This window comes from Cydia pomonella, chromosome 1 (assembly GCF_033807575.1).
Source record: "Cydia pomonella isolate Wapato2018A chromosome 1, ilCydPomo1, whole genome shotgun sequence".
Taxonomy (NCBI): domain Eukaryota; kingdom Metazoa; phylum Arthropoda; class Insecta; order Lepidoptera; family Tortricidae; genus Cydia; species Cydia pomonella.
Window position 1 is genome coordinate 24,765,485 of NC_084703.1, and position 20,512 is coordinate 24,785,996.

Sequence of the window (20,512 nt, forward strand, 5' to 3'; positions counted from 1 at the left end):
GACTAAAAAACGGATCTATGTACAGGTAAAAAACTTTATTAAAGCCCTTCTATGTGTGTAGTTTGAAACAGTTTGAAAATAATGCATAAGCATAATAAATTAAATACATATTTAATATAAGTTTTACACATTAATAACTTACTCTACATCGTGTTTTACCTCAATTTCTCGCCATTTCGTCATCCTATTTAAGTCTTTATCGCAAACATCTTGGAAATATTTTTACAAATTACATAAAACTTTTTTCGATTGGATACTCGTATGCAGTGCTTGTCCTATATACCTAGCTGAATTCAAATAGATGTGATAAATTTACTTCTGTGGTATACTGTATTGATTTGTACCTACATTTAAGAACGACGTAAAAAATACGAAGAGAAAATTACTCGACATCGAACTAGTTAAATCATATTATCATGACAATAGAATTTTATCGTGGACAATATTTAGTAAAGGCATCAATATTATTATAATCATGTACCTACAAAAAAAAACAACTCGACGTGTTTCTAGAACTTAGAAATATAATGTTCAACCAGTGAAGCAATCGCATCGAATGTTACGCCAGAAGACAACATTAAATTACGTTAAGGAATATTGTACTATACATGCTTTATCACATTAGTCGTATAATGCGTGACTCATTGCAACAATCAGTAGGCCTGCCTACAATTTATACTTTTAATACACCTATGTGCCTACCAAACATTATTTCATTGTTATCATTAAATATTAAAATAGTGATTTGTTTTACAAGGGGTTGCTTAACCCGTCGTATTAATATTGATATCCGAGCAAGCGAAATATTGCCAAATTAAACATGAGCGTGACGAATGATAGGAAAGTAGTATTTCGAGCGTGGTGGGGTTATTCCCACTAGTTAGTACTAAGTTGTTACCACCACCTTATACCACTGGTAACTACACTGGGAAAAAAGCACTGTTACCACCAACCCGGTTTGGTGGTAAGTGGTAACTGCTACACAGGTAAAAAAAATATCTTAATTCAAATTTTCCAAGGCTATTGGTGCGAAGTGATTTTACTCCATCTGTTTAAAGCTAGTTATCCTGAATTATAGAACCGACAATTATTGTGGTTTCATATGTTTCTCATGCTATAGCGTTTTTTATCTAAGCAAACAAAAAAATTACCATCTAAAACTACCCGTAACATACCCAAGTTTTGGCGTGTTCGTTGTTCAAACTTTACTGTAACTGACAAAATTGGTTTGCCAGACTGTACCTTATAACAATGCTGCATTTTAGCAGATTTCGGCAGAAAGTGGTACAGGTACGTGCGATCGAGCTCTGCTTAAACCGACGACGACGACAGACGAGTTTAATAAACAATCATTTTTCTCAAAAATGAAGCAGAACTGATTTCTGAGGGCCTTCCGCGAACACCGAAGTTCGCAAATTGCGGGCACTCTAATTACGCCTTAGCTGTAGTAAAAAAGATAGATGCCGCCATTTGCGAACTTCGGTGTCCGTGGTAAGCCCTCTGATGGCCTACCGTACCGCCAACATCGAAATGTGTTATCTGCCTCTCTATGACGACTCACTATAAAGAGGCAGATGTACCCCCAGATATGTTCCATGTTTTCACCATGGGAAAGAAAGATTCAAAATGACCATATACCTTAATAAATGTATAAATGCTGATTATTATACTGCTTTTTATATAACCACAAACTGAAACTAGATGTAGGTTTTAGTGCTATGAAACGATTTTGAAAGAAATTTTTAATTTTCTCTTAACCACAAGATTTTTTTTTTAAGCGGTAATGTGTTTATCATGATCACTTGTGATGTCGTGTCAGTAAATGCGACGTTTAGAATCAAAACAAAGTAGTGATAAATCTCGCGGAATTACTTTATTTTTTTATAAAACTTAGAAAGTGTGTTCATTATGGTCTAAACTAACTACCCTATGATTATGCGATCACATCAAAAATCGACGCTGTGTACGCGTAGTACACTCCATTTCAGATAGGATTATACAGACTAAAAAACGGATCTATGTACAGGTAAAAAACTTTATTAAAGCCCTTCTATGTGTGTAGTTTGAAACAGTTTGAAAATAATGCATAAGCATAATAAATTAAATACATATTTAATATAAGTTTTACACATTAATAACTTACTCTACATCGTGTTTTACCTCAATTTCTCGCCATTTCGTCATCCTATTTAAGTCTTTATCGCAAACATCTTGGAAATATTTTTACAAATTACATAAAACTTTTTTCGATTGGATACTCGTATGCAGTGCTTGTCCTATATACCTAGCTGAATTCAAATAGATGTGATAAATTTACTTCTGTGGTATACTGTATTGATTTGTACCTACATTTAAGAACGACGTAAAAAATACGAAGAGAAAATTACTCGACATCGAACTAGTTAAATCATATTATCATGACAATAGAATTTTATCGTGGACAATATTTAGTAAAGGCATCAATATTATTATAATCATGTACCTACAAAAAAAACAACTCGACGTGTTTCTAGAACTTAGAAATATAATGTTCAACCAGTGAAGCAATCGCATCGAATGTTACGCCAGAAGACAACATTAAATTACGTTAAGGAATATTGTACTATACATGCTTTATCACATTAGTCGTATAATGCGTGACTCATTGCAACAATCAGTAGGCCTGCCTACAATTTATACTTTTAATACACCTATGTGCCTACCAAACATTATTTCATTGTTATCATTAAATATTAAAATAGTGATTTGTTTTACAAGGGGTTGCTTAACCCGTCGTATTAATATTGATATCCGAGCAAGCGAAATATTGCCAAATTAAACATGAGCGTGACGAATGATAGGAAAGTAGTATTTCGAGCGTGGTGGGGTTATTCCCACTAGTTAGTACTAAGTTGTTACCACCACCTTATACCACTGGTAACTACACTGGGAAAAAAGCACTGTTACCACCAACCCGGTTTGGTGGTAAGTGGTAACTGCTACACAGGTAAAAAAAATATCTTAATTCAAATCGAAAAACTCTCTTGCGCACGGTTGCTTAATGAAAATAATAAATTGCTTAGTCCAATAAATATGTCTCGAGTTAAAACATCATGATTTTTTTAAAGGAGAATAAAAATTATTTAGTTTTATCTTTACACATTTTTAAAGCCAATGGTAGTGATTTGAGTTAAGATATTAATTATTCGCCGCAATAAAAAAACGTCCTAGCAAGAGATATAGCACGCTCTTAAGAAACAGTTTTATCTTGAGTAACTCTTCCTCAAATCAAAAATATTACCCAATCCCAATTCCAAAGAAGAAGCACCAAAATTTTCTTTGGCGACTTTTAAGTTTTTAGGCAAGAGCGATTAATTCTTGGTTTGATGTTTTCAATATACAGTCAAGAGCTAAAGCTATTTTAAAAAAGAAGCACCAAAAATTTGGTTTAAGACTTTAAAGTTTTTAGACAAGAGAGATAAATTCTTGGTTTGATGTTTTCAACCTACAGTCAAGAGCCAAAGCTATTTCAAAGAAGAAGCACCAAAATTGTGCTTTGGAGACTTTAAGTTTACACGCAAGAGCGATTCATTCTTGGTTTGATGTTTTCAATGTACAGTCAAGAGCCAAAGCTATTTAAAGAAAAAACACCAAAACTTTAGTTTGAGACTTTTACATAAAATAATATCAATATATTTGATGAAGAAGACTAAATAAGCGCTGGTGGCCTAGCGGTAAGAGCGTGTGACTTGCAATCCGGAGGTCGCGAGTTCAAACCCCGGCTCGTACCGATGAGGTTTTCGAAACTTATGTACGAAGTATCATTTGATATTCACCAGTCGCTTTGCGGTGAAGGAAATAATCGTGAGAAAACCGGGCTAATCCCAATAAGGCCTCTAGTAGTTTACCCTCTGGGTTGAAAGGTCAGATGGCAGTCGCTTTCTCGTGCTAAAAGTAGTGCCTACGCCAATTCTCGGGATTAGTTTCCAAGCGGACCCCAGGCTCCCATGAGCCGTGGCAAAATGCCGGGACAACGCGAGGAAGAAGAAGAAGAAGATGATGAAAGAGGATTATTGAAAAATTTAGAACTACATACAAACATTACATTATCAACGAATAACGAAATTCATGTTGGTTTAAGAAAATTAAAAAAATGGTTTAAGAAAAAAAGAACATACTAAACTTGGCGCTAAGAAATTACAGCTCTACATATAAATAATATCATATTTCACATTGAGTAACGCACTCTTTCAAAACAAAGTTTCTTGGCACAAGTTCTTTAAGTATTGCACTAAGACACTTAGGTTCAATAAATAAATATAATACATAAAACAAAACTTGATATGGAGCTTTTTTTAATAAACTTTTTATAGCTCGGATAGAGAATTGGATTTTTTAGCTTAAATAATAAACTTTGAAATATTTTATATCTTGACGCAAGAATTTTAATGTTTCCTTATATAGGAAACACAAGAGTATTTACTTGGCTGGAGAACTATTTTTTTTCTGTGTACCTACTAGTCATTTTTTCTTCTAAACGAGTGTCAAAGTGATCAATCAGCAATGAATCGAAGAAACATTCATAGTGAAAAGTGAAAATATCCATCATCGCCGCCGTTAGATGACCGAAAAAGATGCACTTATGAAACTTTCAGTAGGGGTAGCAGAGAAAGCGTTACTATTGTTTGTCCTTGTCATAGTCTCACATTTTTTTACTTCCCACCATAAATGTATGGTGGTTTATGGGGATTAACAAATAACCCGACCAAATTACGTACTTAGGTTGTTTTTGGTATGTTGTCAGGAATGTTAAAACGTGTATTTAATTTTTTCGCATTGCGTATGTTCCTTCCCACTAAGGCTTACAATATCATACAGTTTCCAATTCCAGAACTGATTTATAACAGAACGGATAAAACACATAAGTACTACATACAAAAACCAAAAATAAATATCTAAATACTTCAGAAAAAAAAACTGCACAACTTTCCTTAAGAACAAAATGGTTGATAGACGAAAGAAATAAGCTCTATTTTACCTATATGAGAGATAAAACGCATTTTTTTTTCTTAAGGTTTATATAAAATTACAAAAAGAGCAATCAGTAAGGACATCCGGAAACATGAAAATGAAAAAGATACATTCAGCAAAATGGAACAGTTCGAAAGATAGAAATAAACTTGATAAACGAAAATACATGGATTCCAACCACTTAAGCGAAATAATAAAACTCTACCAAACGAAAAAGATATCCTATCAGAGCCACATGATGAGCTCTAGCTCAAAGACTCCAGAAGAAACTAACAATTGTATTCAAAGGGTAACGTAATGATGATGGCTCAACTTTTACCAATAGGTACAAGAAATTGAAAAAGTAATTGATTCATTAACAAATGGACAGTCTTCGGGAACTGATAAAATAAATGCAGAACTATTAAAAATTAGTAAGGAATCATCTGTCAATCTACTAACAGCGTAAAATGGAAAGAATAATACTAAGGAAAAACTCGCTTGAAAAAATCCTGAATATATAATTAAATAGTACTTATTCAAGAATTGCACCAAAGAGTTTACACATGGGCTATTGTAAGCGTGCAAAGCGGGTGGTGGGGGAAGCCGGAACGATCACAGCGCTTGATGTGGCCAAATATGACAAAAATGCTACGTGTGTTTCTGTCAATTCCCATACTATTCCGTTATTTTGTTCACGTTTTTTGCTTTAATATCATATTTACGGTAAAAATAGGTTACGATAGCTGATAAATGGTAAACTGCAATATATAATACTGGACGAAACAGTAATAGTAAACTTTGTATATTTCCAACATCGAGGTAGAAATTAGGCTTTTATATCATATAGTATTATTCCCGGCTTACCAACGTAACGGCTAAACATTTAATCTAGTCTATGTCAACGCAGAGTTTTGCTTGAATGTTAATAAAATAGTATGGCTAATACAGTGTACCAACATTAGGTAATTGTAATATTAGTTATAATACTTATAATGACAGTTACTGAAAGCCTGTCAGATACATACTTTTGGCACGCAGAGTTCAAATCATAAAAAAACAAATCATAGACAGCGCACTTCACTCCGTCAATAACGCCTAGGTTCTTAGCTACTCTAGCGCTACTCTGGAGATATTTGGAATTATTATTTATAGCTGACCACTGGGCACTTTTGCAAAGTTTTGCCTATGGAGATTGCGTTCCTTAACTCTACCTTCCATACTTTTAGTTATACCATACATGACGTATTGCTGTCACTGACATAAATATACTAGACAGGCTATCGAGAACAATTTGTGTCCGCCATTTTCGGCGTTTGACGTCTATCACTAAGCTAAAGAATAAGCATCGCTGTGTAGCTAGCCAGAGGCGAAACTGTAATGACAACTGTTCATTTTCTGCCTACATACACACTGTGAAGAATCTAGATAAAATGTATATATTTCCTTACAAGTGTATTGAAATTGTTTTACATATGTGACACGGACGACATTAAAATTTATAAAAATAGTCATGAAACTCTTTCTCAAATGACTCTTGTACTCGTAGCAATTTTGATCAAATGGCGTTTATAGCATAATATACTCTTTAAATATGAGAAAAACACTAAAAAAATACGAGACAAAGAGTAATATATCATTATTATGTATATATTCTGCAAACAATAATTTAGATAATCATTAGTACCTACGTGTTACATCTGCGAAATTTAATCTATGCGCCAAAGAAAATGGCGTACCACCGCGAGTGTTTAAAGTGACGTTTCAAAATAATCTAAATGAGCTTAAAACAAGAGTTTTTTTGCAGCGGATTGTTAATATATTGCTTTTATAATGTTTCTTGATATTATTAGAATACATTTTTATAACGCACAATGGTATTTTTAATTTTTATTGTTTTTTATTTTTATTTGTGACTCATGCGTGGCATCTCGCCAGTAGTTGGAGACGTACTAAACTGAGTATTATATTCTATGTACTAAACGCAGTGAAGTGCCGGCACTCCATTGAGGTGTGGAAGCATTTTCTTCCAGTGGTCTTCTCTAGTACTACATGATTGCTGTATAACTCAATGATTGCTGTATGTTTTTGCAGGTGCAAATTTTAATTTAAGAATTACTAAAAATAAGCAAAAACGTATTGAAATATGGGTCTTTCGACTCGACTAAGTTTATAGGTATAAATGTTTGTGTGATACGAAAAAATAAAAAATTATAAAAATCGAAAGGACTGCGATTCTGCACTAAAAGCCTTTTCCATAGAATTAGGGGGAGACGATTTCGATCCAAGAGAAATTATTAATAAAATTAAAAACTTCAAAGTTAATTCAATGACAGAGTTTTGAGAGAGAGAATTATTATTATGTATTTTTTACCCAGGTATTGCATATTTAAATGTTACTATGTACCGATTTTCATGTCACTATTATAATATATAATATTATATCAAATCATGATGTCACTGTAAATGGTGTGTTGAATTCTAACTAAAAGAGCCCTTGAAGCCTACTAGCAGAATATTTTTTTGAATTCTGATTTTTTGAGCTCTGCAGCTATCATGGTCGCATTTTTATCACTTGCCATGTCATGCGTCACTTTCGCGCTTACATACTTGTTAGAACGTGATAGGCACGATGACAGATGGCAAAAGACCGACCATTTTAGCCCTACTGGAGGCCAAGCATTAGGGCGAATACCAGTCCTTCGGAATTATTCATCCAATTGTGTAATGGACACGCAGTTTTAATTTGTTTTTTACTGGATACGCACGGCGGAATTCATCTTTTGAATGATAGGTGGAGCGGCGGTTGGCCTCTGTTTACATGTATTCCAGAATTGAAATGAAATTGCTTTCAGTAGGCAAGAATATCGCGTTAGGTTCAGACTGAGCAAACTTTTTATGCCTCAATTTTATTGTATGGAATGTGCAAGAAAGCTGTATAATGTAAATGGGCGTTTAGACGTAAAATCCGCATGAGGGATACACTCCAAGCCGCCAAAAAGCTTAAATGGGCGTGGGCAGGGCACATTATAAGACACATTGTCAACAGATGGACGCACAAAAACCACTACCTCGTACCCAAGAAACATTACAAGGGTGCAGAAATGACGAGAATGGAAAAGACAGGCTACTGACAAACGGAATTGGAATAAGATGGGGGAGACCTTAGCCCAACAATGGGATTCTTTGTAATACCTATGTATTACTGGGCTTAATAAATAAATAAGGTAAACTGAATTGAAAAGTTTATATATAGTTTGGTATGATGGTTCATTCCATATCAGCCTTCTTTTATAGTAAAATATTCTTTCTCATACCCTGCAACCTAAATGGTTGCAGACAGTGCAGCATTGGAAGAATTTCTTTCTGTCCTTGTCTGCATGTTAGAGAAAAATAGGCGGGTCCACACTGAGCGAGCATCCGCGCGAGACAATTTCCTCGCGCGTATGTTCGCTCTGTGTGGCCCAGCCTAATTATAAAGGCTTTTCTTTGTGTTTTATACATTAACGCGCTACAAGCTTCATTTAGCTAATAATTGTTTTTCTTAATCTGTCATTTTGACTTATCTATTTGTAAGAAAGGGATAAAACATAAATTACTAATAGTAGCGTGTAAAAAAATTCGAATAAGATGGTTAAACTTGTCAGTCATTTATGTTTCTCTTACACACTTCATAAAGGACACTGATTCAACGGCAAAAGTGTAGTTTTGTAATTTTTGTTTTATTACAACTGCATGTTGAGTAATGAAATCATTTTGAAGTGTGCAGTTTGCACTGCATGGAATACTCAAATTTGCGTCCACCCCTTCTCCCACTAAACTAAGACAGTTGTTAAGTTATTATGGTTAACTACAGACCATTTGAATGTTTAGGTACATGTTACTGTTATTAATTATTTAGAGTAAAAGTTTAACTAGATTAAGTACCAAAGCCTAGCGATCCTTTTAATGAAACAACTTTACTAACTGCCAGTGAAAAGTGACAAGTCCATAAAATGCTGCTTTTCGTAATTTTATCTGTAATACTTACAACTTGCAAGAAGTCTTCTTTAGCCTCTCTGTATTGAGCTAGTTTGAGGTAGACATTAGCACGCTGCACTTGTGCTGAAGTAAAGTCTGCTTTCAACTCCAACACCTAAAAAATGATAAAATTGAAATACAAAACACAGAGTGTAAGTGCCCTGAAGTCAGCCGTCCCCTAGTAATGCCACATAAAAATATGTGAGTTTTAAGTATTATAGATAAAAGATAGCCAACTTTAGGGCATATTACTCACAAAAAAACTTCTTACAGTACTACAATAGAAATTATAAGATGAAGTCTAGTGTGCCCAGAGAATCTTAAATCTTACCTTAGTGAAGTCTTGCAATGCAAACTTTGCTTTACCCAGAGCATAGTAAACTGTACCACGTTTGAAATATGTGAGGTAGTTGTGTGGGTCACCCTCTAAAAAGATAAATAAGTTTATCAGTTAAATGATCATGCCACATATAACAGCAATGTATTCCATAATTATGATAAGCAACATCCACCTCACCAATTTACAAACAAAAGTAAACTAAATGAAGATGATTTTTAACTGATAATAAGATGAGTATCTCTAAATAAGGCCTGAATGTAAAGCAGCAGATATTTGGGATTGATCACTCACCGACTGCTGCATGATAGTGCGTCAGCGCGTCCGAAAGCTGCCCTCGCGCCAGGAAGTCCCGGCCCAGCTCCAAGTGCTTGTTCACCTCTGCAGGCGTCGCACAATCTGAAACTGTGTCACACAAATTTATGTATTTATAAACCCTAATGCAAAAGCACCGAAAAATCAGGCTGATAGCAGTCCGGTCAATGCTGAACTTACATTCTAACACTATTTCTAGCACTAATAAAAGAAGACATGGTGTTATTTTGTTCCAATTAATATTCACTAAATAGTCCATCATTATTTTTAATTTTTAATGTGGCTGTTATTAAAGTGTATTACATTTAATTTCAATACAAACTAATTAGTTGACAGAGCCACAATCCATCTTCCTTACGGCACTTTTCGTGGTCTGTCCTGATTGGTCCAAATCAGACATTTCTAAGCCATCTGCTCGGTAGAGAAAAAGCCAAGTATATAGCGGGTGTATATTAATAATCGGCACTGAACTTAAATTTAAAGTATTTAGTCCAATCAGAGCTTGGAATCGGTATTGAAATACCTGTTAATAGGGAGCGTGCACAAACTTTAGGGGGCACCACAGGAGCGGTCAAATACGCTGAAAAATGGCTCATATACAAAAATATCAAATATTGAACATTTTTGGCAATTAGAGACTAAGAATGAGGACTTGCAGGGTGTTTCGAATATTGTTCACGATGTGCTGAGGGCCTACCGCGAACCACGTTCGACGTGTTATCTCCCTGTCACGCTTGCGTACGAATTTACAAGTGCGACAGAGAGGCAACACGTCGAACGTGATTCGCGGTAGGCCCTCAGATATTCCGTGAAACGAAAACGATTATCAGGCCCGAAATCGGGACTTATTTTGGGCCCGAAATCGGGAAGTGTGGATGTAATTGGCACTTGAGTTCTTTGTGAATGAGTATTTTTTAATTTGTATTTCTGGATTGTCTGGATACAAAATAGATTCTGATCGGCCAATTTTTTATAACAACAATTCTTCCAACACGTCGACTGCGATCCGTTGTTTGACTTGTCTAATTCTAAATATCGCTTCATTTCACTCTGTCGGGTCGACATATCTCACTATCGCAAACGTTTGTAGAAGCTTTTATATTTTTCAAGAACTTGGACCAATTTTAACAAAATACACGGTTTGACTTATTGCCAGTACAAAATTATTGTTCAATATATATTTTACCCAATTTAAGTATTAAAAGAAGATAATATAATTTATATGATGTTGTAGGTATACAAAATACAATGAAATAAGGATGGAAGGAATAAAAATAAGAATTAATAGTTAAAAAAACTGAAATGAGCAAATGGGAAAAAGTACGTACCCAATTCGGGTTCATATCTTTATCTGATAATATAAATATTTTAAATAAATTTTATATGCAATTTAGTTTAATATTATGTGTGCATTTCGTTTTTAAATAAATTATATGGTCTTTATTGGTTATTTATGAGGCTTGAATTTTATGGCCCACAACAAACGTCGGAACGTTAACTGTGCATAACGAAAAATACATAAGGTTGCTAGCCTAAATATTTTACAGTAAACACATGGGTAAATTTACGTAGATGACAAATGCGTCAAGTTTATTTTATTCTACCCTGGGACGCACAAGCTTTTAACTATTTTTAGTAAACACCCGGCAATCTATCATGGCTATTTGTAAAGTACAGCTATCACTGTACTAAAAGCAACTACCGAACAACGTCATGCTTACGTGCACACTTTTGACATTGGCAAAATCATCATGAATTTTATGGATTTTTATGCACTAGGGGTAGCTACCAGATCCCGTGCAGCTTTAGGACGATTGGAATTTACAGATTTTGATAAAAAAAATACAGTCAGCGACAAAATAGTAAATTTTAGCCAGAAATGAAAGATCTTACATTTAAACAAAGCCTCGGACAGACAGACAGACAGACAGACGGACATGGCGAAACTATAAGGGATCCTAGTTGGCTACGGAACCCTAAAAAGTAGTTATATGTCCACCACAGGACAGGCTATGCCTAGTATTTTATTTCGGAAATGAAACATTTGTATTTGTTATTGTTTTAGTTTTTTAATAATCATTTTACCGTTAGGCTTGATTATTAAAACATTGTATCGAGGCATTACAAAAAGATAGAACTGAATGAAGGAAATCAAGGAAATGTATGGGAAATCCCCATTTAAATACAGCCAAGTATATAACAAGTCAATTTTGTCGATGTATATTTTTGCATCATTGATGAATTTTATGTAAGTACTTACATCAACCTGGTCCTACAGTTACAATGGAAAAATCTTTGAAATAATTACTTAAAACATTTTTATATGAATAAAATAACTTTCTGGTTTATTTTCTATATGAAGGCTTCGTCACTCTTATATTTAGGCTAATACGATCATAATGCCAAATACATCATGTGTGCTATTCATTGACATATATCTAAGGACGGGCTTTACGGGCAATAAGAATGGGTTTGGTAGTCGGTACAGCGGTGTCACGCACACGAATTCGAGCTTATCGTGCAGTCTAACGCCACAATGCGTTTGTTTGATGAGTTCGCATCAGCATCACGCGCGCGATTGACCGCAATTAGTTGCGTTAGACTTTTCTTTTTCACCGCAAAACGGAGCCAGTTCACCTTGGCTCCCACTTTCCGAAATGTGTCCCTTCCCGTGACTAACACTTTAGAGCTTCTTGGTCTAAGTTTAAAATCGAACTTAAACTTCGGGTTGACTATTGAGTCCAGGGCTAAAACTGCTGCCAAAAAACTTGGTGTCTTATTTAATGTGAGGCGGTATTTCACGCCGAAACAGCTTCTCTCCCTATACCAAGCACAGGTCCGCTCGAGCATGAAATACTGCTGCCACCTATGGGACGGTTCCGCCAAATATCAGCCGGCGGCCCTGGACTCGATAGAGCGCCGGGCTCATAGACTTTTTGGCGATGACCCATCTATCAAGTCAAAATTACAGAGCCTTGAGCATCGCCGTCGAGTCGCTAGCCTATCGGTGTTCTATCGGATATATTTCGGGGAGTGTGCACAGGAACTGCACGATCTGATCCCACCTTCCCCTTCCCCTTTCCATCATCGGACGTCCAGGCGTGGGGAGCAATTGCACCCGTTCGTGGTACACATTCCATTTGTTCGCACTAAACGATTTGCCTCCTCTTTTTTGTTACGGACGGCTAAAGAATGGAATGCGCTCCCGCCCTCTGTATTCCCTGATAAATATGACCTCGGTGTCTTTAAAGCAAGAGTGAATAGGCTACTACTGAACCGGTGAGCTCCATCTTAGGCCCTGTCTTCACTTTCCATCAGGTGTGACGTGTTACGTGTACATAGTTATGTGTCAAACCGTAAACTGTGACGTCACACAATTTTCAAAAAGCGTTTTGGGCGCGAAAGCATGGGTCAAAATATATTTTGTTAATTTAACATATTTAAAGTCGTTTTTAGGGTAAACATTGAATTTTAGGGCGACGTTTGGATAATATAGAATATAATACAAGCGTTTAAAAAAATTGGAAACAACCCTATTGGCTCGAATTCGTCATTCGGCTGAACTAGCACCATTCTTAGTGTCCATAAGGCCCATCCTTAGATAAATGTCCATGGCACGTATTTTAATTTGATTAATAAGTGATTCCTTTCCTTTCCTTTAAATTATACATTTTCTATCATTTTGTATTTTACGAAAACCCTTATTATTCGATTTATGAAACAACTTCATATTCTAAACAATACGAAATTCATTAATATAGCCGGTCAAACAACTTTGTCAGTTGTTGTCAAAAGCCGCGAAATTAACAATTTTCATGTCTCTTCCCTCTTCGAGCCTGCATTTTTAAATTTTCCGCTTTTTCTACTGATGTAAATGGCTTGACCACGGACTTGTAAGATATCTCCATGGGCTTGACAGATTATATTTGGGTAATTTTAACTATTAGCTTGCCTGACAATTAATTTGTATTGGATAAATCTTGGCAACACCGGCTCTCGTTCTTTCCACAATTGATATCCGGTTAGTAAGCCATTACTTTTAAGATTTCTTTTGTAAATTAATGTTCTGACCAAAAATATACCATTCTATTGCTGGTAAAACTTTTTTGCCGCTAAGTGTTAATAGTAGAAATATTGGATTATAGATTTTAAACAAGATATTTACCGATTTGTTTCCATTCGAATGTCAACATAACCCTAGATTAAGTTGTGAGCAGCACAGTCAGTTCAGTGATTAACGGTACAAGCCTGTTTTAGGAATGTCTGACACGCCGGCACCTGCGCCAAAGGCAAAAGCGCCTAAAACCAAGGCGTCTAAAGAGAAGGCCGCTAAGGCCGCTCCTGTGGCTCCTGCCGAGCCCCCGAAGGCGATCCGTAAAGTGTCGTCCAAGCCGCGACATGGCAGACTTTACGCCAAAGCTGTGTTCGCTGGGTACAAACGGGGTTTGAGAAACCAACACGAAAACACAGCTCTTTTAAAGGTACGTACTTTTTATCAAATAATTTATTAGTAACCGCTGTGCGATCTCTACGTTCTCTTAGACCATGCTGTTATAGGTTAGGAAGTTAATTATTATTTTAGTTTTTCTGTTATGTTATGAGTGCCGGTCAGATAATTATTGAGGTTCTTTCTTTACCATGTTTAGCATTGCGAGTGTTTTTTCTCGGTTATTTGATTGTTATCAAATGGCTATATTTTAATAATAGCTGTTTTACAAAGTACTTTCTAAATGATGCCTTCAGACATTTGAAACCTGAACCAAACCATGTGGTTTTACTTATACTGATACACTGATATGTGATATTGAAAATGTATATTTTTGGTCCATGATATTGACTAGATTCAAACACTGGTTCCAGATTGAAGGTGCACGTGATCGCGTCGACGCTAACTTCTACGCTGGCAAGCGTTGCGTGTATGTGTACCGAGCAAAGAAGAGGACACCCATCGCCGGAGGACCCCGCGGCAAGAAGACCAAGCTGCGTGCTATCTGGGGCAAGGTGACCCGTCCCCATGGCAACTCTGGTGGAGTTCGTGCACGCTTCAAGTCCAACCTCCCCGCACATGCCATGGGACATAGAATAAGAGTGGTAAGTAGTCATGTATCAATAGTGTTCAGGTTACTGTTGCTGTAGGCAAGACCAGTATACTTTTTTTTTTGTTACTTTGGAGTGATCTCTAACTCTTTTAATTATTAACCTATGTTACTGCTTGTAATTGCATATGATGAAGAATTTATTATTATTATTTAATAAGCAGGCAGGCAGTTTGACAACTGATATGACCTGTATCCAATATTCATAATGATAGTTATCATGAAGGAGTAGTAGATATAATGTGCTTGTCTAATTTATTTTTAAACTGGTTCACATTTTGTGCTGAAACCACATCTTCTGGGAGTTTGTTCCAAGCCCTCACCACTCAATTGCTGAAAAAGTGTTTGTATGGGTTACTGTGAGCCCTATGCCTTTCCAGCTTTAAATGATGACCTCTCAGATGGTTGTTGTTGCGCTTGAACATCTCTTGGAAATCCTTGAGGTCATAGTGCCCAGATAGTATTTTGTACGTCTCTATTAGGTCTCCATGTTCTCTGTGGTGCTTTAGAGTAGTGAGTCCTTTAGTTTCTCTTCATATGGCTTCATTTATGATGAAATGGGGTGCTAAACCTTTTTTGGCCAGTAATGACACAATTTTTTTGTTTCTGAAGTAGATATTAATCAATAGTAATTTTAATAGTTTATTTTAATTTACTGATATCAAAATTTAGTAAGGTAACATCATGTGCAGTCGGGAGGATTTATCAATGCCTTATCAAATTATATTAATATTATAGTCACAAAAACAGTTGGTAATCTCTGATTTAAAGAAAGTCTGCATATGACTTGCCTTATATATAATATTATATTATTGAATACACTAGCAGCTGAAAGCTGATGTGTGTAAATCACTGCACTTGTTTTTTTGTACAATTAATGTTCATTTTGATAATTTTAAATGTTTGTCAAGTCTGTTTTTAAAACTATTCACTGAAGAAGCATCACTGCTTCTGGTAGTTTATTCCACTGGGCTTGATGCGGTTCGATAGAAAGTGCTTTCTAGGATTGCTTGTAACAAACAGGTCCTTTAGTTCAGGTAAGTCGTAATAATCATGTGTGATCTTGAAAGTTTCAATGACGTCACCATGCTGTCTTCTTCGCTCCAGTGTTGTCAAACCAAGACTGGCAAGCCTTTGGTTGTACAGTTTGTTGCGTAGTCCATAGACCATCTTGGTTGCCCTGCGTTGCACCTTTTCAAGTAAAGTTATATCCTTCTGAAAGCATGGACTCCAGATTTGGTAAGCATATTCAAGAATTGGCCTTATGCACGTCTTATGTACGTTTTAGGAACAGTGCTATATCAATTGTCTTAAAGGTCTTACGTAAAGGTATACTAGGAAGTTGGCTCTTTTTGTTATTTCCAGAATGTGCATATCCCACTTCAAGATGTTATAGTGACTCCGAGGTCTCTTTGTAAATTCACTACTTGCAGGACTTGCATACCCATAGTATACGGAAGCTGAGGGTTTGTGGGCCCAATATGAAGAATGGTACATTTATCCGAATTAAGTGACATGCGCCAATCCTGTGTCTACCCTCTAAGTCGATCTAGGTCTGCCTGTATGAAGTTATGAGAGATGAGAGGGTTTCCCATTATTTTTGTGTCATCAGCGAAAAATGAGTGTCTAGATTTAACAATGGACATAAGGTCAGTGACAAAAATTCCAAAAAGGAGTGGGCCGAAGACAGATCCTTGGGGGACACCACTAAGAACGTCAATAGGTTTAGACAGGTCCTCTCCTACTCTGATTCTCATTTTTCTTACACTTAGGAAGTCTTGAATCCAGTTCAGAAGACGTCCACGAATCCCATAATGCTCCAGCTTACTAATGAGCCTTTTTATAGGTACCTGGTCGAAGGCTTTTTCGTAATCTAAGTAAACTACATCTGTTGGAAGGTGTTCATTCCAGTTCTTAGTCCAATAATCGAGACAAGTCAATAGATTAGTGACTGTTGACCGTCTAGGAATAAAACCGTGTTGTTCTTCAATTATGATCTGTTCCTCAGATAAAAATTGTCTAATACATTTAGCAATGATTTTTCTCCATTACTTTAGAGGCAATGCATGTTAGACTTATTGGTCTGTAATTCGCTGCAGTAAGTTTGTCGCCTTTTTAGTATATAGGGGTAACAGTGGCTTCCTTCCAGTCATCAGGCAGTTTACCGGTCGTGAATGACAGTGACATTATATGTGACAGCTGTTCTCCTAACGCATGACTGCATTTCTTCAGAATATTGCCGGTATACCGTCTGGACCCATAGCTGTTTCGTCTTTAAAGGTGTTTATCACTTTTTCCACCACCTCAGGGGTGAATTAATTTCTTCCAAAGATTTCAGCACTCCAGAAGCACTCACTGCGGGTATTGCTAAAGTATCTGGTTCCTTAACAAATGATTTCCTAAACTGGTTTGCGAAAATGTTTTCTATTTCTTTACTATCATTCGCGATAACGTTTGCGTTCTCGTCGCGCAATGACGGAAGGACCGAAACCTTTGATGTTAGGCTTTGCCTAATAATAGACGGACTTTCCAATTTTAATGTGGTAAATGGCGGAATGTATATTTACTGCTTAATAGACTGGATGCGAAAGTGGCATACACTTTCAAATACAAAAGTTTTAATATGTTGATGAACTTCCTAAATTTCCTGCGAAAATTATGTTAAATTGCTATGACACAGGGCCAAACCCTAAAACAAATGATGCAGCACTAGACTGGAAATACTAAGCACAAGGTGAATTAGCCTCATGGTCATGCATGAAGTTTGAATTTGGACCAAATATTTTTTATTCAGATAATTGTTATTACATTATCATTTAATTGATTGAAATAATAAATAAAGTACAAAAATTGCGCGCGAAAAGCTAATGAGCGAAACGCAACACTTGTTAGACGAATTTGTTGTTCAAGTATTTTCCCATTTTCCCAATCTCCGTTTCACTATGAAACCGCCAAGGATATTTAGTATGTATCGCTTTTTTTTTAATTTTCACATTCCCGTCTACATACGCAAAGATCTGCCGAGGCACGTCTACACTGGCCGGTTCGTGCGTGAGGAAATTGCCTCGCGTGTGTGCTCGCTCTGTGTGGACCCGCTTAATTTTATTTACATCCTTCCTCGCGTTGTCCCGGCATTTTTTGCCACGGCTCATGGGAGCCTGGGGTCCGCTTGACAACTAATCCCAAGATTTGGCGTAGGCACTAGTTTTTACGAAAGCGACTGCCATCTGACCTTCCAACCCAAAGGGTCCTCTCGATGTTTTCCTTCACAGAAAAGCGACTGGTAAATATCAAATGATATTTCATACATAAGTTCCGAAAAACTCATTGGCACGAGCCGGCTCTTACTGCTAGGCCTCCAGCGCTTGCGGCTAATTTTTATTTACATATGTTAATAAATGTTAGTTTTTGTTTACGAAAAATGAATAAATATTCAGCGTATTTTAATTAGATTAATACTTACAGAAAACCTATACCAATATTATATTAATCCTTGATTTGTTGATGAAAATACAAAAATCACTACATGTAGCCTTTCACATTTGAAGAGTTCCCTCGATTCCTCATGGATGCCATCATCAGAGCAGAGTTTTGACTAAATTCAATAAAAAAAAAATTTTCTAAATTGGTTCAGAAATGACGGAGATATGAAGTAACAAAAATAAAAATAAAATACTCATCTTGAAATCTTCAAGTCTGTTAATAATAATAAGACTTTTTATCGCTGTAAGAAAGCCGTAGTCATCTTGCTTAGAAATATAATAGCCGTTTTTTCTGTACAAGTTTTAAACAAAGCAATTTTATTGTAGGTATGGAAGGTAAGGAATACAATCTCTATGTACCGAAAAGTATCCGTCAAAAAACCTTAAATAGGTGGCGCTACAATACCTAGAATATTTGAAAAGAAGAATACAAATCGTAGGCAGCGCACTTCACTCCATCAATAACGAATACAAACAAATACAAATATTTATTAAGAACAAAAAGTTACAAGTTGTTTCTTGCTAGTGGGACATTCTGTACATTATGTGTCTTTATAAAATCATAAATAGTGTTAAATTACTTGATTATTTATTTTGAAATCAATGTGTAAAATAAACGCCACGGTTATCAATGTGTAAACGCCTAGGTCCTTAGCTACTCTAGCACTAATCTGGGAGATTTGGAACTATTATTTACAGCTGACAGCTGGACACTCTTGCACCAGTTCTGCCTATGGGGATTGTATTCCTTACCCCTCCACCTTTCATAATTGTAGGTATAAATAAATATACTTTATCTCAGCGCGTCTTTCACACCAGTGTATGTGAATATGCTAACTAATAAATCGCCCGTCTCCTTTTGAAATGAATGAACACTTCTTTTTTTGTTTCAGATGCTGTATCCTTCCAGGATCTAAGAACCTCCTGTTATTGTAAGCGTAATAAAATCCAAAAAAACTAATGGTGCTTTTTATTTGCTTATAGTCCAAGAAAGTCTAGGTCTAGGTCCTATAGCCCGAGCCCTCTCACACATGAGAGGAGGCCTGTGCCCAGCAGTGGGACGTATATAGGCTGAATTATTTTTATTACTATTATATAGTCTTAAGATCCCAGAGCCGCCAGACCTTTTTTTTTCTCATAAATATAATGTATGGTATAATAGTGTTACTTTGTACTTTTACCCCCTTATTCATAAACGTCTACTAAAGTTACGATGCCGCTAATAATTGTTTGTCCCTTCCCTTTCCATCATACCGATACGTCGGAAAGGGACAAACGATTATTAGCGGCATCGTAACTTTAGTAGATGTTTATGACGAATAAGTGGGTTAATGTCTGCATACTGCCATTTGTCCGGTACAAGGTGCTAAAGGGTAAAAATAATACTAACTTTTCTTAATATTTTCATGGCTGTATTTTATGTATGTTTTAGGAAATATTGTTAAAAATTGATAATCAACGTTGCCAGACCGTTTCCGCCAGGGGTAACTTACCAGACGCTGTCAAAAAGTTATTGTAACTTTACATAATATTCATTACTCTTTATTCATATCAAATGATACTCGGGGTAACTATTAAAAACCATCCCCCAGACCCACACAATTTCACACAGAAACGCATATAAACTTTGTGGGTCTGGGGGATGGTTGGGCCCTCTAATTGGTCTGACTACTTATAAAATGGTTTGTAATAGTTCCAGTATCATATAAAAATAAAAAGTAAGAATATTAAGTAAAGTTATTCCCACTAGTTGCCACCAAGTTGCAGCTACTGGGATTTTTTCTCACCTTTTACCACTGGTAACTAATGGGAAAAACAAATCCCAGTAGTTGACACCAAACTGAGTTGGTTGGACAAAATAAAGATAAAAACTTAGAGATGTATAAGGTCTCCCAAGTGTCCAAAACTAAAACTAAATTAAACAATATAATTAAGCGAGAACTTGATGTTCTCATGTGTCAAATCTACTGGACACTAGCATGTTTTTATAATGAACAGAAAACAATATTTATTTAACTGGTATCATCCTATCTAAATCAAGCTACCGGCTTAAAGGCATCTATCGTCTATAAAATCAGTTACAGTGTAAATAGTACGCCTTTCTTAACAAGGAGCGCTTAATGTGAGACTTGTTAAGTGGTAAATTCACTATATCAGTGGGGACTTTATTATAAAAACGTGTACAGTTCCCGACGAAAGACTTACTAATACCTTATGGAGGCGGTGGCGGACACAGCAAGCTTATGTTTATTTCTAGTGTTATAATTATGGAT

The 20,512-nt window shown here is 36.0% G+C and overlaps 2 protein-coding genes across 2 annotated transcripts in view; one reads left to right on the forward strand and one right to left on the reverse strand.

The window, feature by feature from the left end:
- The window catches only part of LOC133518564 (dnaJ homolog subfamily C member 3), a 23,768-nt gene extending 13,726 nt beyond the window's left edge, over window positions 1-10,042 (reverse strand). The window contains exons 1-4 of the mRNA XM_061852228.1: window positions 9,842-10,042; window positions 9,641-9,751; window positions 9,341-9,435; window positions 9,020-9,124 (exon numbers count right to left, since the gene is read on the reverse strand). Coding sequence (XP_061708212.1) covers window positions 9,020-9,124; window positions 9,341-9,435; window positions 9,641-9,751; window positions 9,842-9,923 — 393 coding nt within the window. The 5' untranslated portion in view covers window positions 9,924-10,042. The remainder of the gene's footprint in view (window positions 1-9,019; window positions 9,125-9,340; window positions 9,436-9,640; window positions 9,752-9,841) is intronic.
- A 3,541-nt stretch (window positions 10,043-13,583) lies between these two features.
- LOC133518583 (large ribosomal subunit protein eL33) lies at window positions 13,584-19,200 on the forward strand. The gene is made up of 4 exons (XM_061852246.1): window positions 13,584-13,682; window positions 13,919-14,142; window positions 14,522-14,752; window positions 19,133-19,200. The coding sequence occupies exons 2-4, from the start codon at window positions 13,921-13,923 to the stop codon at window positions 19,154-19,156; spliced, it is 477 nt and encodes a 158-aa protein (XP_061708230.1). The 5' UTR covers window positions 13,584-13,682; window positions 13,919-13,920; the 3' UTR covers window positions 19,157-19,200.
- The last annotated feature ends 1,312 nt before the right edge of the window (window positions 19,201-20,512 follow it).